This window comes from Meles meles, chromosome 1 (genome assembly GCF_922984935.1).
Source record: "Meles meles chromosome 1, mMelMel3.1 paternal haplotype, whole genome shotgun sequence".
Classification (NCBI taxonomy): Eukaryota; Metazoa; Chordata; class Mammalia; order Carnivora; family Mustelidae; genus Meles; species Meles meles.
The window spans coordinates 137,771,428-137,784,719 of record NC_060066.1 but is presented as its reverse complement, the minus strand read 5'-3'; the positions used below and the strand labels follow the sequence as shown (position 1 = coordinate 137,784,719).

The 13,292-nt window shown below is 36.1% G+C and overlaps 1 protein-coding gene across 5 annotated transcripts in view; it reads right to left on the bottom strand.

Annotated features, from left to right (window-relative positions):
- The window catches only part of EVI5 (ecotropic viral integration site 5), a 200,666-nt gene that overhangs the window by 6,088 nt on the left and 181,286 nt on the right, over positions 1–13,292 (bottom strand). The window contains exon 20 of one of the 5 annotated variants that reach the window (XM_046014873.1): positions 4,764–4,776. The exons of 3 other annotated variants lie outside the window; for them this stretch is intronic. In XM_046014873.1, the coding sequence (XP_045870829.1) occupies positions 4,764–4,776 (13 nt within the window). The remainder of the gene's footprint in view (positions 1–4,763; positions 4,777–13,292) is intronic. One more of the 5 variants, XM_046014881.1, reaches the window with a different exon arrangement.

Genomic DNA, 13,292 nt, shown 5'->3' with positions numbered 1-13,292 from the left:
ATGGAGAGAGGTTTGGCTAGAGGAAGGCCAGATCTGGGCCTTCTAATGTATAGTCTTTGGTGTCTGGATCTGAGAGCTGTACTAACTAGACTTTTAGGAGCTAATTATATTTAAACAAACAAAAAAAACCCCAGACAATTTTCTCAACCTACACCCCCCAAAAAGACTTCCACAGATATTATTGTTGGTAGCACACTTAGATTAGAATATCTCAAAATATGGTCCACTGATTATCTCTATCAGGATAACCAAGGATGATTATTAAAAATTCAGAATCCATACCCCGATCTAAGGAATCAAAATCTGGAGAGCGAAACATTTTTTTGAAGTTTATTTATTAATTGTTTAAATAATCTCCACACTCAGCGTGGGGCTCAAACTCACAACCCTGAGATCAAGACTGACAGGCTCCACTGACTGAGCCAGCGAGGTGCCCTGAGAGTGAAACAATTTTACAAGCATCTGAGGAGATCATGATACCTCACAGTTTGAGAATCACTGTGGTAGATCTGTCCAAACCAAATGAGGCTGAGTCAAAAAGGAGTTGATTTACCTGCAATGGAACTCTTATTCACAGTAAAAGTGCTTCTGAACAGGGAACAACTGCCCGTGTGTCTGGTATACAGAAATGGATACCACCGTTCAGTAGTACAAGCAAGCTGTTCAGACCCAATCCACTACGTGATGGTTGAAACATGGAGCAGTCTGTTTAAATGCCTTTTCCTGAAACTTTCTCCTGGCATAGGATAGGATCCAGGAATGCATATGTTCAAAAGACCTGAATAATTCTGATGCGCATCCCAGAGTAAGGACCACTACTACAGGCAACATTTTGTCTGTTTGTTCAGCTTTGTTTGGTGTCTCCTATGAATCAATCATAGGATCAGGAATCTGACAAAAGCTACTGACTGTTTCTTGAAAAGTACATATATGTATTTTTGCATATCCTTCTGCAGCCCCTTGTCTTTTCTAAGTTTTGGTTAAAGACTGTTAGAACATTTTTATAGAGCAACAACAAAACAACTAAACTTTGTGAAATGCCAGTAACACACTCCTATCATGAAAAAGATTTAAAAGGTATTATTCTTCTAGGCGAAATGAGACATAGGTTTTAAAGGCACTGAATGTGACTGGAAGTACTTTTGAGATTCACCAAGGATTGGAATTTTAAGCAAAGGGACTCTTCTCTAGTGGAATCTTAGGATTTCCCCCAAAGAAGGGTCTCAGCTGATCATAGTCAACAAACTCTATCCAGGCATTCAGAACTTCCTGTTAGCTTTTTAAGTTCTCCAGGCCTAATGTTTGAGCAGGGAGTCGGGTATTTGAAAAAACCATCTAAGAGACGCTGGGGGTGGGGGTGGGGGGACGGCAACTAGGAGGAAACAGACTATTGGTGAAAAGAAAACTGTTTAAAAATCATTTATTTCCTCTGAAGAAACTGCATCCATGTAAAACAAAAAACAAAACCAGAAAACCCAGGACACTCTACAAGAGGTTTCAGACATAATTTTTTCTGACCTGAAAGACATGTGCTTTGAGATTGAAAAAGCCTACCAAGTATCCATCACAATGGATAAAAGTAGACTTACACAATGGTACCTCATAATGAAATTTCAGGACACTGGGAACAAGAAAAGATAAAGCATCCAGCCAAAACAAAAACATATTTTATATAAAAGATTAAGAATCACAATGATAGGGACACCTGGGTGGCTCAGTTGGTTAAGCCTGCCTTCGGCTCAGGTCATGATCCTGGCTCAGCAGAGTCTCCTTCTCCCTCTCTGCTGCTCCCCCTGCTTGTGCTCTCTCTGGCTCTATGGCAAATAAATTAAAAAAAAATCTTAAAAAAAAAATGAATCACAATGATATCAGACTTCTCAACTGTAAACAGAATAGAGCAAGGCCTTCAAAATTCTGAGAAAATATTTCCAACGTACATTTAAAAAACTGAAATTATCTTAAAAAACACTTTAAATACATGGGATGATTTACTGGATTCCCATGTTGTCATCATCTAGCTATCTGGAAGCAAATGAAAAAGGATTTTTATTTTTATGGTTTTTTTCTCTTGATAAGTATGATCACATTTATTTTCAATAGATTATATTCTGCCACAAGGAATATTTGAGCATGTCTATTATATCCAGCCTTGGCCAGCATGACCATTACATATTTTTCTCCATCATAATTTGCACTATCATTGTGATTTTGTTTCTTTGATTACTGCTGGGATAGTTGAGATTTTCTTTTCTTTTTTTCCAGTATAGTTAACATATAGTATTATATTAGTTTCGGGTGTACAATATGGTGATTCAACATTTACATACGTTACCCACTGCTTGACACAAATGCCCTCCTTAATTCCCATCACCTATTTCACCCATCCACCCCACCGCCTCCGCCCAGTAATCATCAGTTTTTTCTCTATAATTAAGAGTCTGTTTCTTGGCTTGTTTCTCTCTCTTGAAATACAGTTTTTAAATAATGTTAGACTATTGAACTAGATGTTTTAGAAAAATATAATACATAACCTTATTCTGTACTTCAGATTATTTTATTCTCAAACATGAATACATAAAATAGTAAAAACAAGCTTATTGTATGATAAAATGTTTCCTTCTAATGAGTGCCTTCTAGTTCTATAACATTTAAAATTTACATATTAAGTAGATTTGCCATTTTCCAAATATCAGTTAAAAGACCCACAAACTACCACAGAGATGATCTCACAGACTATTCAACTCAGTAGGTCACTCTGGAGTCCTTACTTTGTGGAGAATGTCGATGTTAACAGCACCCTTTGACTCCCTAATTCTCTAGACCAATAATTAATAAATTGTGTTACGTACAAGAACCTCCTGGGATTGTTTTAAATATATATAGACTCTTGGGCTCTTCTCTCAGACAACTGGATTCATCAGGCAGGACTCAGGAATCTATTTTAAACAAGGACTCCAGGGAGTTCTGAATAGGATGATCTGTAGATCACATTCTGAGAGACACTGCTCTAAATGGATCATATTTAGGAGTTTACTATATTAGGATCATGTTAAGAAAATTTGGTAAGGATAAATAAATTTGAACTCAAGATGTTCTGGTTAATTTATCACTGCCACACTGGCCATTGTCATATTTTAAAAATACAATGGCCTGATGTGGACACACAACCAACTCGGGGGGAAAAAGCAAATAAAAATACGAAGAACTATAAGGTAAATAAATATTTTAAGATATGACACCTTCACCATCTAGTTTCAAATCTATTTCTTGTGGGGTGTTTCAGGGGATTCATTACTGAGGAACAGCAACCAGTTTTAGACATCTCAACATCTGAGTTTATATCAAAGTGAGAGAACATATGTTTATAAAACAGTCAGAGCCTTCTCTTCTCCTTCTCCTATCAAATGTCAACATGCAAATTCAAACTTTATTCTGAGGATCAGCTTCATATTCTGGTGACAAACTATACCTTTTGAAGGATAACATGCCTAACCTTAGGAGTATAGTTCTAGCTTTAGAACCCTTGATAGAAAAACTATTTCTTTTCTTTTCTTCTTCTTCTTTTTTTTTTTAAAGATTTATTTATCTTTTTTTTTTTAAAGATTTTTATTTATTTATTTGACAGAGAGAGATCACAAGTAGGCAGAGAGGCAGGCAGAAAGAGTGAGAGGGAAGCAGGCTCCCTTCAGAGCAGAGAGCCTGACGTGGGACTCGATCCCAGGACCCTGAGATCATGACCTGAGCCGAAGGCAGCGGCTTAAACCACTGAGCCACCCAGGCGCCCCTTATTTATTTATCTTATAGGAAGGGGGAGAAAAGAGGGAGAAGGAGAGAGAAACTCAAACAGACTCTGTGCTGAGCCCAGTGCAGGGCTCAATCTCAAGACCCTGAGATCAGGACCCAGTCAAAGCCAAGAGCAGGTTGCTTAACCAGCTATGCCACCCAGGCACCTGTAAGTAGCCTGATATTAAAGAGTCCATTCTGTATGGTTCCATGTAAATAGTTCAAAAAAAAAAAAAAAACAGCTTAAAAACAAGCAAAAAAAGGAAAAAAAATTTGAAGTTCAGTGATAGATAACACAAAGTTCATTAAACTTATTCTCCCTGCATTTGTGAACATTTGAAAATTTCCATAATAAAAAACATGTACATTAAAAAAATAAGGTCATCAATAAAATCTCTCAAAAATACTTCCAAATTCATGTGTAGCTGACAATTTTGATAAGGAGTTAGACTCACCATAACAAAACCCCCAAATAATCCAATGGAAAAAAAAACCCCAAAAGATAACTGCTTCCTTTACATTTGAAAGTATTTCTTTTTTGTTTTCTGGTATTATTTTGATATTAATAGTTTAAAATATTAGCATCTTAATAATTTTTATAACATATTTAATACATCCATAGGCATAAATATTTTCATAAACTTTAATACTGTATTGATTGACACACATATATATTGGAGTGTATTATTACAGATAAATTTTTTCCAAGTTATAATGAATACTTAAAATCGGCATTGTCTGGATGGCTGTTCTACATATCTTCTACCACTTCCGTTAGCCTCTCATGATGGTGACTGTTTCTTAATCATTTTTGTATCCTAGAACTCAGCACTCTGACTGGACAAGAGTGGGCACGTAAGAAATATAGATGAACTACAATGAAAAGATAACAGGATTCTTGAGAAAGCCCTCTGGTACTCATAATTCATTTCAGAGGAGAGTGCTAATATATGAGACCCCAATAATGTACTGTTTCTTACCTGATACGGGCTGCTTCATCATGTTATGCATGAAGAGACAGAGTAAAAAAATAAAAACATACAGAATTTGTTTAAATAATACTTAAGATATGCTGACATACTCATAGCTTAAAAAGCTAACAAAATCTTAACCTCTCACGAGCTTCAAAGAGATTAGATTTTAAGATTTCTCTCCATGTATTCAACAATGCTGACCCAAAGAAAGTATTTAGTAATTAGAAAAAGAAAGTGTTAAGATATTATACAACTTATAAAGAATATAGCACAAGAGGCAGTATAGCTAATAAGAAAACAGGAAACTGTCATGTTCATAGTCTGATGAACGTAGGTTTTGACAGGAAATAGCAGAGTTTCTAACTGCATGATAGTAAAAATCCAAACACCAAAAACTAGTATTAAAACCTATTACAGCTATTTCACATAAAAATTATCAGTAAAATTTGAAAGCAGGGAGAAGAATGTGCAGGAATGAATGTTCTGAAGGCCCAAAGGACTTTATAATCATTAAAGATACACAAGTATTTAAAAAATTGTTCATTAGTCTACTTCATTAGCTAAACCTCTAGAGGTTAAGACAGAAGTTTCTTTTTTTTGTAAAACAGGGAAATGTTACAGCACTAGAGATTTGTAGCCTTTAAATATAACTTCCTAATAAATAATAGAGAAATCTGTGCTGAGAAATTTGATCATCTGGGCCAGTGTCCATGTGGAGAGAGAGTACATGTTCTCTATGTGTTTGCTTTCTTCCAGTAAATTATAAACACTGGGAACTAGAAAAGGTTTGGGTTGATTTTTGCATTTGATTTTAAAGAGACACAACAAGTTATCCTTTCTCAATTTTAATGTGTAGGGGTAGTAAAATTAATAATAAACCCTTATAATTATGTGAGGTTTTACAGTTAAAAGGGCTTCCATGCATATTATTTCAAGTAGTTAAAAAAATTTCCCCCCATGTGTGACTGGAGGCTGAATTGTACAGACAACTACCACTTTCTGAGATTCAAAAGAATAAGAAGCGCTGCCACTGAATATTCTGAAAGACAATCAGTCCACAACAAAGTGGAAAAAAGTCATCCACACACCAAAAAAACCCCTAACCAAATGAACTTTGATCACTACTAGACAGGGTTTAAACCATTTAAGTGAGTCATGTGATACCAAGTGAACTGCAAAACAGATGCAGTAAGTTTCCAAGACTGAGTCATATCAGATTATAAAAGCTTCTATTTGTACGTTTGGGTTTATATATCAATCTTTGTAAAACACTGAACTATCACTGTTAAAGCAACATGTCTGTAAGTGATATATAAGATATAAAATTTTAAATAACATTATCCTTTACATGAGAAGATGGACATAAAGTTCAATAATCACAAAGATTTGTATTTCTATGTTCTAGAGGCTTTGCTTTCTTTCTCCAAAGTATAATTGGTAATTTTGATGAAATCCTTACATAATAGTTTTAATAGTTTTTTCAGTTTGTGAAATGTAAATGTTTGTAAATGTAAAAGGGAAATGATGTGCTAAATCTCAATTATCAGCTTCTTTCAAAAATGAATCGTACACATGATAAAGATTAAAACTAGCCATAAGCACCCAAACCAAAAGATTTCCAGTGAATCAAAACAGGAAACCAATAAAAGCAATCAATTGGAGGTCATGACTTTTCGATCATTGTATTATATAGACAGGAGCAAAAATTCAGACCTAGAATATTCAAAAGTAGATTAAGTTGAAAAGTTTAAGAGTTTTTTTTTTAAAATAGTACAAAATATACAATGTTGAAAATGGTTCTGGCTTTAAGCTAAGTAAATTATTTTTAAAAACCAGATAAAGTTTTAAATTTTAAAAACATACAGATTGTAAAAAATATATAAAACGCAATAGTTAAAACGCATGCTTTTAGAAGCAAAGAAAAAATATGTACCAACAATGAGAAGTGAAATAGGTGGAAAGGAAAGTCTGGCACTGAAGAAATTTATACTGTGTATTTGTTACCAGAGAAGTAGAGAGAGGGAAGAATTAAGTCATTTACAAAGAACTCTAAGACTTTCTATAGTGTATACTTAGATTTATCCAGCATACTATGGCAAACAAAATGAAACTGCGTCGTACTCTTCCTGGCAGCTGACACATCTTGATAAAATTGAAACCATTAACATTATTTAGAAGGTACTCTAATGTCAATGGTGATGAGGTTAGGAATATGTGAGCTTCTATGTAAATTTATGACCAATTACAGGAAATAAATCACTTCACACTTGTTTCACTCTGTACTTTTATAGCTACATCAAAGTACATTTCATTTGATTTAACCTTCAGCTGAAGCACTGAAAAAATTCAAATGTTTAGCAAAACATCCTTGTCAAAACGAAGTACTTCTTTTCTATCTGGACTGAACCGTTAAGAAGAATCATTCCTCTCTAAAGCTAAGTCATGGGTTTTATCAGTCTATCTAATTACCCAAATTTTAATCATTTATCTGATAAGGGATTTATATCTAAAATATATAAATAACTTCTACAAATCAATTATAAAAAGACAACCCAATTACAAAGTGGGCAAAGGATCTGGGTAAATATTTCTCTAAAGAAGATATAGATGGCTAATAAGCATATGACAAGATGCCCAATATGATTAGCCTCCAGAAAAACACAAATCAAAACCAAAATGAGATGACCTTCATAGTTACTAGAGTTGGCTGTCACAAAAAGGAGAGATAATATCAACTACTGGCAAGCATGTAGAGAAACTGGAACCCTCAGACACAGCTGGTAGAAATGTAAAATGGTACAGTTCCTTTAGAAAACAGTATATGGCAGTTCTTCAAACGATTAAACATACAGTGACAATATGACCCAGCAATTCCACTAGTAAGTAACATTCAAGACAAATGAAAACATATGGTCACAAGGAAATTTGTACATAAATGCTCACATCAGCATTATCTATAAGAGTCAGGAGGTGAAAACAACCCAAATGTCCAGCAACCAATAAATGGATAAATACATGTGGTATATACTCATTTGATGGAATATTATCAGGCAATAAAAAGGAATGAAGTACTGATACATGCTACAAATGAATGAACCTTGAAAACATGCTAATAAAGAAACCAGTCACAGATGACCACATATTGTATAATCCCATTTACACGAAATGTCCAGAATCAGGAAATCTGTAGAAGCAGAAAGTAGATTAGTGGTTGCCTAGGGCTGTGGGAAGGGAGCTTGTGGGAAATGAGGAATGACTGCTAATGGGAATGGTATTAGCTTTGGAGTGATAAAAACATTCTAAAATTGTGGTAATGGCTGCACAACTCCGTGAATATACTAAAAACCACTGAACTGTACACTTAAAATGGGTGAACTGTATTATATGTGAATTATTTCTCAAACCTGTTTTTAAATATGTATGTGTATATAAATCGGATAGCCATTTGGTGGGTATATTTCCAATGGAGATACTGCCACACTGAAAATAAATAATTTCCTATTCAGGAAATGTAGAAAATTTAATTGATTTAAAAAATTCATCAACAATGGGAATCTTCAACATCCATTTTTTTCCTCAACAGAAAAAAGAAGTGGTGGCTACCTTCTCCAGCTTCATTTTAAGAGGCAGAAAATATTTGCAGTAAAAAGTTTAATGCTTTAGACAGAAGTATTAAGTAAAAGGAGATTAATGCATTTGTAGCATTCAGTTTTTTCCAGAAACTAATTTTAAAAATACGTAATATACATATATAGCCATAGACCTACACTCTTTTGTCACTGAACACAAAATGAATTATCGAACAGAAAAGGTTAGTATCCCTCTCTTCCTCATTCTGAGGTGCTCATAGGCTGCTTAGTTAAGATTGGGCACTTGTAAACCACATGACCTCATGAATGCTATCTTATCATATCACAGGTTCCTCAGACAGACCACAACAACTTAAATCAGACAGGCAGCAAAGTAGCACGAAGTCTTTGACACATATTATTGGTATGACATTTTAGCTGTCCAGTTCGTGGAGAGTGAAAATCTGATTATCTCAAGTCCAACTGCATCTGTGAGATAGGGTCCATAAAAAGCACATGATTTACTGCACTAAAGACTTCCAACCACAATTTAAAATTTTTAGTTTCTGTAAATCTGAGGGAGCTAGTTCATCTTTTATCAATGCTCCTTTCATTGGCAGTACGTAGAACACATTTACAAATGTTCCTAGTTTGAAAAACTGTCAATACTATGTTACTGTTTCTTTTAAAAACTAGCATTTTAAAACTGAATTACTGGATTTACTGGATTTAAAATAAGGTTTTAAAAATGACTGGCTACATTACAAGATCTTGGCATAGCTGAAGAAACTGGACTTTTAGATTTAAGAATATATAGCACTAAAAAAATAGGTGTAAAGTATTGGGTAGCTTGGGTAACAGGAAGAGAGTATCTAAATTAAATGGAAAAGACTCAAACTGGCTCTCAAATGCTTTGTTTGGGCCAAGGTCTTAAACAGAATACAATTCAAAACATAATCAGGGAAGAAGACTCTATTTTATGGATTTCCTCTTGTTTGATTAAGAAAGCTTTATCCTCAGCCATCACATCAATATCTCTGCATGCTATTCTCAGAACCACACATGACAAACTGATCAGGCTAAGTCTCTAGTTTCAGAAGCACCCATCTCTACTGATTTCCCTGTTATTTGTAAAGCTGCTTCTTCTCTCTCTCCTGAGCTCTTTACTTGCCTCCAAACATTTGTATATGATGCCCTCTCTGCCTAAACACTCTTCTACTCTCCTTTTCCTGGTTATCCTCTACTCCTCCTTCGACACAGTTCAGGTAGCCCCATACCCAGAGACTTTTGGACACATTTCTCATGGTTCTACCACAGCGCTGTCCATACAGACTATTCTCCCTACCAGTCTGAATTCCTTCACAAGTGGGACTATGACTTCTAGATACCCAGCGCAGGACTGGGATGGAATGCACGTTAAAGATTACTTAGCATGACTGCTTTAGGATGCAGTAAATGAGGCAAGGCCTGAAGCATGTGTGGGAGCTAAATGATGTCCAAATGCTCACTGACTGAGTGACTGTATGAAGTAAACCGGCATCCTAAGGGCACACAGTTAACCAGTGATAGAACCAGGCCTAGAATCCAGGTCTCCTGACTCTAAGCCCAGTGTTCCAAAACTGATAGTGTCTCAACCATGTGCAATAAGTTCTTTTTGGAGAACAAAGACACAAAATTCAGAAACAAAACTAAACATCAAATTAAAAAACAAAAATCCAGAACTGTTATTAAGAATTTGATAAATTGCACATATATCTATAATTTTTCCTATGTGTCCAATGTGTTTAGAAATACTGGCATGGTAATGAAAGGAGAAAATAAGAGTTAGATGGAGAGAGGGATAATTAATTAAATTTTTTTTAAAGTAGGCTCCCAACCAGTGTGGAGCCCAACACAGGGCTTGAACTCATGACCCTGAGATTATCACCCGAGCTGAGATCAAGAGTTGGGAGCTTAACCAACTGAGCCACCCAGGAGCCCCAGGATAATCAGCTTTTAAACAAATGAAACATTTTAAAAATGAGTACACAAGTCTAAACCTGAGTATATGAGTAAGTTCACTGGATTTTCAGACTCTGGCTCATTTAGTTGCCCAAATCACGCTGAATGAAATCTTTAAGCAAAACCCATTAGTTTCACTTAAATGTTAACAAGTACTTCTAGTACTGTAGTCATATTAAAATCTTACTGGTATCATACATATTGATGAAATGGTTTCTTTAAAAAAATTATATGGTTTATTTTGTGTAGTGTAAGTCAACAGTTAACCATGTAATTCATTGTAGGGGAGAGAGAGACTCTTAAGCAGGATCCATGCCCAGTCTTGAGCCCAATACGGGGCTTGATCTCACAACCCTGGGATCTTGATCTCACAACCCTGGTATCTTGACCTGAGCTGAAATCGAGAGTCAGAGGCTTAACTAAGCCACTCAGGTGCCAATGAAATAGTTTGAGCATTTATATCTTATTTTTCTCATATCTAAGACTGAAGAATATGCTATTAGATGGTGTTTTCATGGGAATGCTAATGGACTAAGTCTCTCCTATCCTTAGTCAATGAAATCTATTTAAGTACTGCTATAATCAAACCTGTCACTATAGGTGTTATAGTTACTTCTAGTTCCTTTAAGAAATGCTTATTATTGGTGCATTTAGGTGGTTCAGTTGGTTAAGTGGCTGACTCTTGATTTCAGCTCAGGTCATGATCTCAGGGTCCTGAGATCAAGCCCTGAGTTGGGTTCCATGCTCAGCAAGGAGTCTGCTTGAGGATTTTCTCTCTTCTTCTTCCTCTGTCCCTCCCCTCACTTGCCCTTTCCCACTCTCTGTTTCCCTAAAATCAATCAATCAGTCTTAAAAAAAAAAAGATGCTTATTATCTGTCTTTACTTTTCATGATCTAAGTGGTATTTGACATCCAGTTTCCCTTAAGTGGTTTTAAAAAAATTTTTTTAAAGATTTTATTTATTTATTTGACAGAGAGATCACAAGTAGGCAGAGAAGCAGGCAGAGAGAGAGAGAGAGAGAGAGGGAAGCAGGATCCCCACAAGCAGAGAGCCTGATACGGGGCTCCATCCCAGGACCCTGAGATCAGGGCCCGAATGGAAAGCAGAGGCTTAACCCACTAAGCCACCCAGGTGCCCCATCCCTTAAGTGGTTTTCTATGACTTATATTTCCAATCTAATTGTTGGAACCACTTATTAAGCAATTTATAGATTAGCACTAATAGGCACTGTCTCACCACAATGTATTTGAAAATCTAGCTATTCTCGTTTACTGTAAAATACTATTTTAAAACTTGCTACTTAGTGGGGCGCCTGGGTGGCTCAGTTGGTTAAGCATCTGCCTTCAGCTCAGGTCATGATCCCAGGGTCTTGGGGAATTGAGTCCTGCATCGGGCTCCCTGCTTGGTGAGGAGACTGCTTCTCCCTCTCCTCCCTGCTCCTACTAGCTTGTGCTCTCTGTCTGTCTTTATGTGTGTGTCTCTCTCTCTCAAATAAATAAAATCTTAAAACAAAACAAAATCCCCCCCCCAAAAAAAACTTGCCACTTAGTACCAGAAAACACAGAAGTGCTCAAAGACTAATGGGGTTTTAGAAAGAAAAGAGAAAAGAAAAGAAGAGAGGAGGGGAGGGGTAGAAAGGAGGAGAGGGGAGGGGAAGGGGAGGGGAAAGAAAGGAAGAACAGAAAAAAAAAAAAAAAAGGAAAAGAAAAGAGAAAGAGAGAGAGAGAGAGAGATGTTTGAAAGACTTTCCACTGATCAAATTCAGGACAATTTGATTACCAAGAGAACTGACTGAATCCATGAGTTCATAGTACTTTGTTAGGATTTTTGAAAGACTCTAAGAAATATAAGGCTGACTAAGGCATAGTCTTTGCCTCAAGGAACTCACAGTTTAGCCTGTCCCTAAGCATCAAGGACAGTATAACAACTCTTAATTAAAATAAGCAAAACTGGGGCGCCTGGGTGGCTCTATGGGTTAAAGCCTCTGCCTTCGGCTCGGGTCATGGTCCCAGGACCCTGGCATCGAGCCCCACATCAGGCTCTCTGCTCAGTGGGGAGCCTGCTTCCTCCTCTCTCTCTGCCTGCCTCTCTGCCTACTTGTGATCTCTGTCTGTCAAATAAATAAATAAATAAAATCTTTAAAAAAAAATAAGCAAAATATGTGCTGTGTTATCTCCCATTTCTGAACTATTAAGTACTCACTATCAGTATCAACCATATAGTGTTTGTTAAATTAAGTGTTCCACTTTCCCCCAGCAGATTGTAAATTCTTTGAGAGTGAGACTATACTGCACTTTGCATAGCACAATCAGAAAAATAGCCCACTGGACATAGTCTTGTAAAGTCTGACTTTACAATTCTAACTGGTTCTGTTCCTTGGCCAGTGGAACACTGTCTCTTAAGGTTATTTATTTGGTCCTTCAGTTCTGAGTACCAGATTCAAATCCCTCATTTCTGATTGATTCTATATTCTCTAATTTGGCTGCTCACCCAGATTTTATCCCAAAAATCTCTTAACTCTTTTGAGGCTTATCCTTCCCTAGTCAATGACCCGAAGAAGCTTCTTTCCTGGGTATCTCATCCTCTCTAGGGTCTAATTCCTTCTCTTACCTTGTTTTTTACTTTTAATTTCCCTTTTTTAAGTGATTTCATTATCCCACCTTATCCTCTTCTACTGGACCTATCTTTTTTGTAGGTCTTTGTATCTGAGGATTCAACTCCAGTTCTTCAATATTATCATCATCAGAAACACATATTTTCATCAGCAAATTTAAACATCTTTTTGGACCTATAGTAGGAACAGGATACATACAGAGAGGCATATAATTGGGTCAAACACTGCCCCCCTTCTATGAATATAGCATAAAACTGGAATGTGGTCTAAAAGTCTTAAATAAAAAGTAGGGTACCCTGTGTGGGATTATTATAGTTTTTCCTCTGTGTTTAATATTCCTTTTGGAGGCA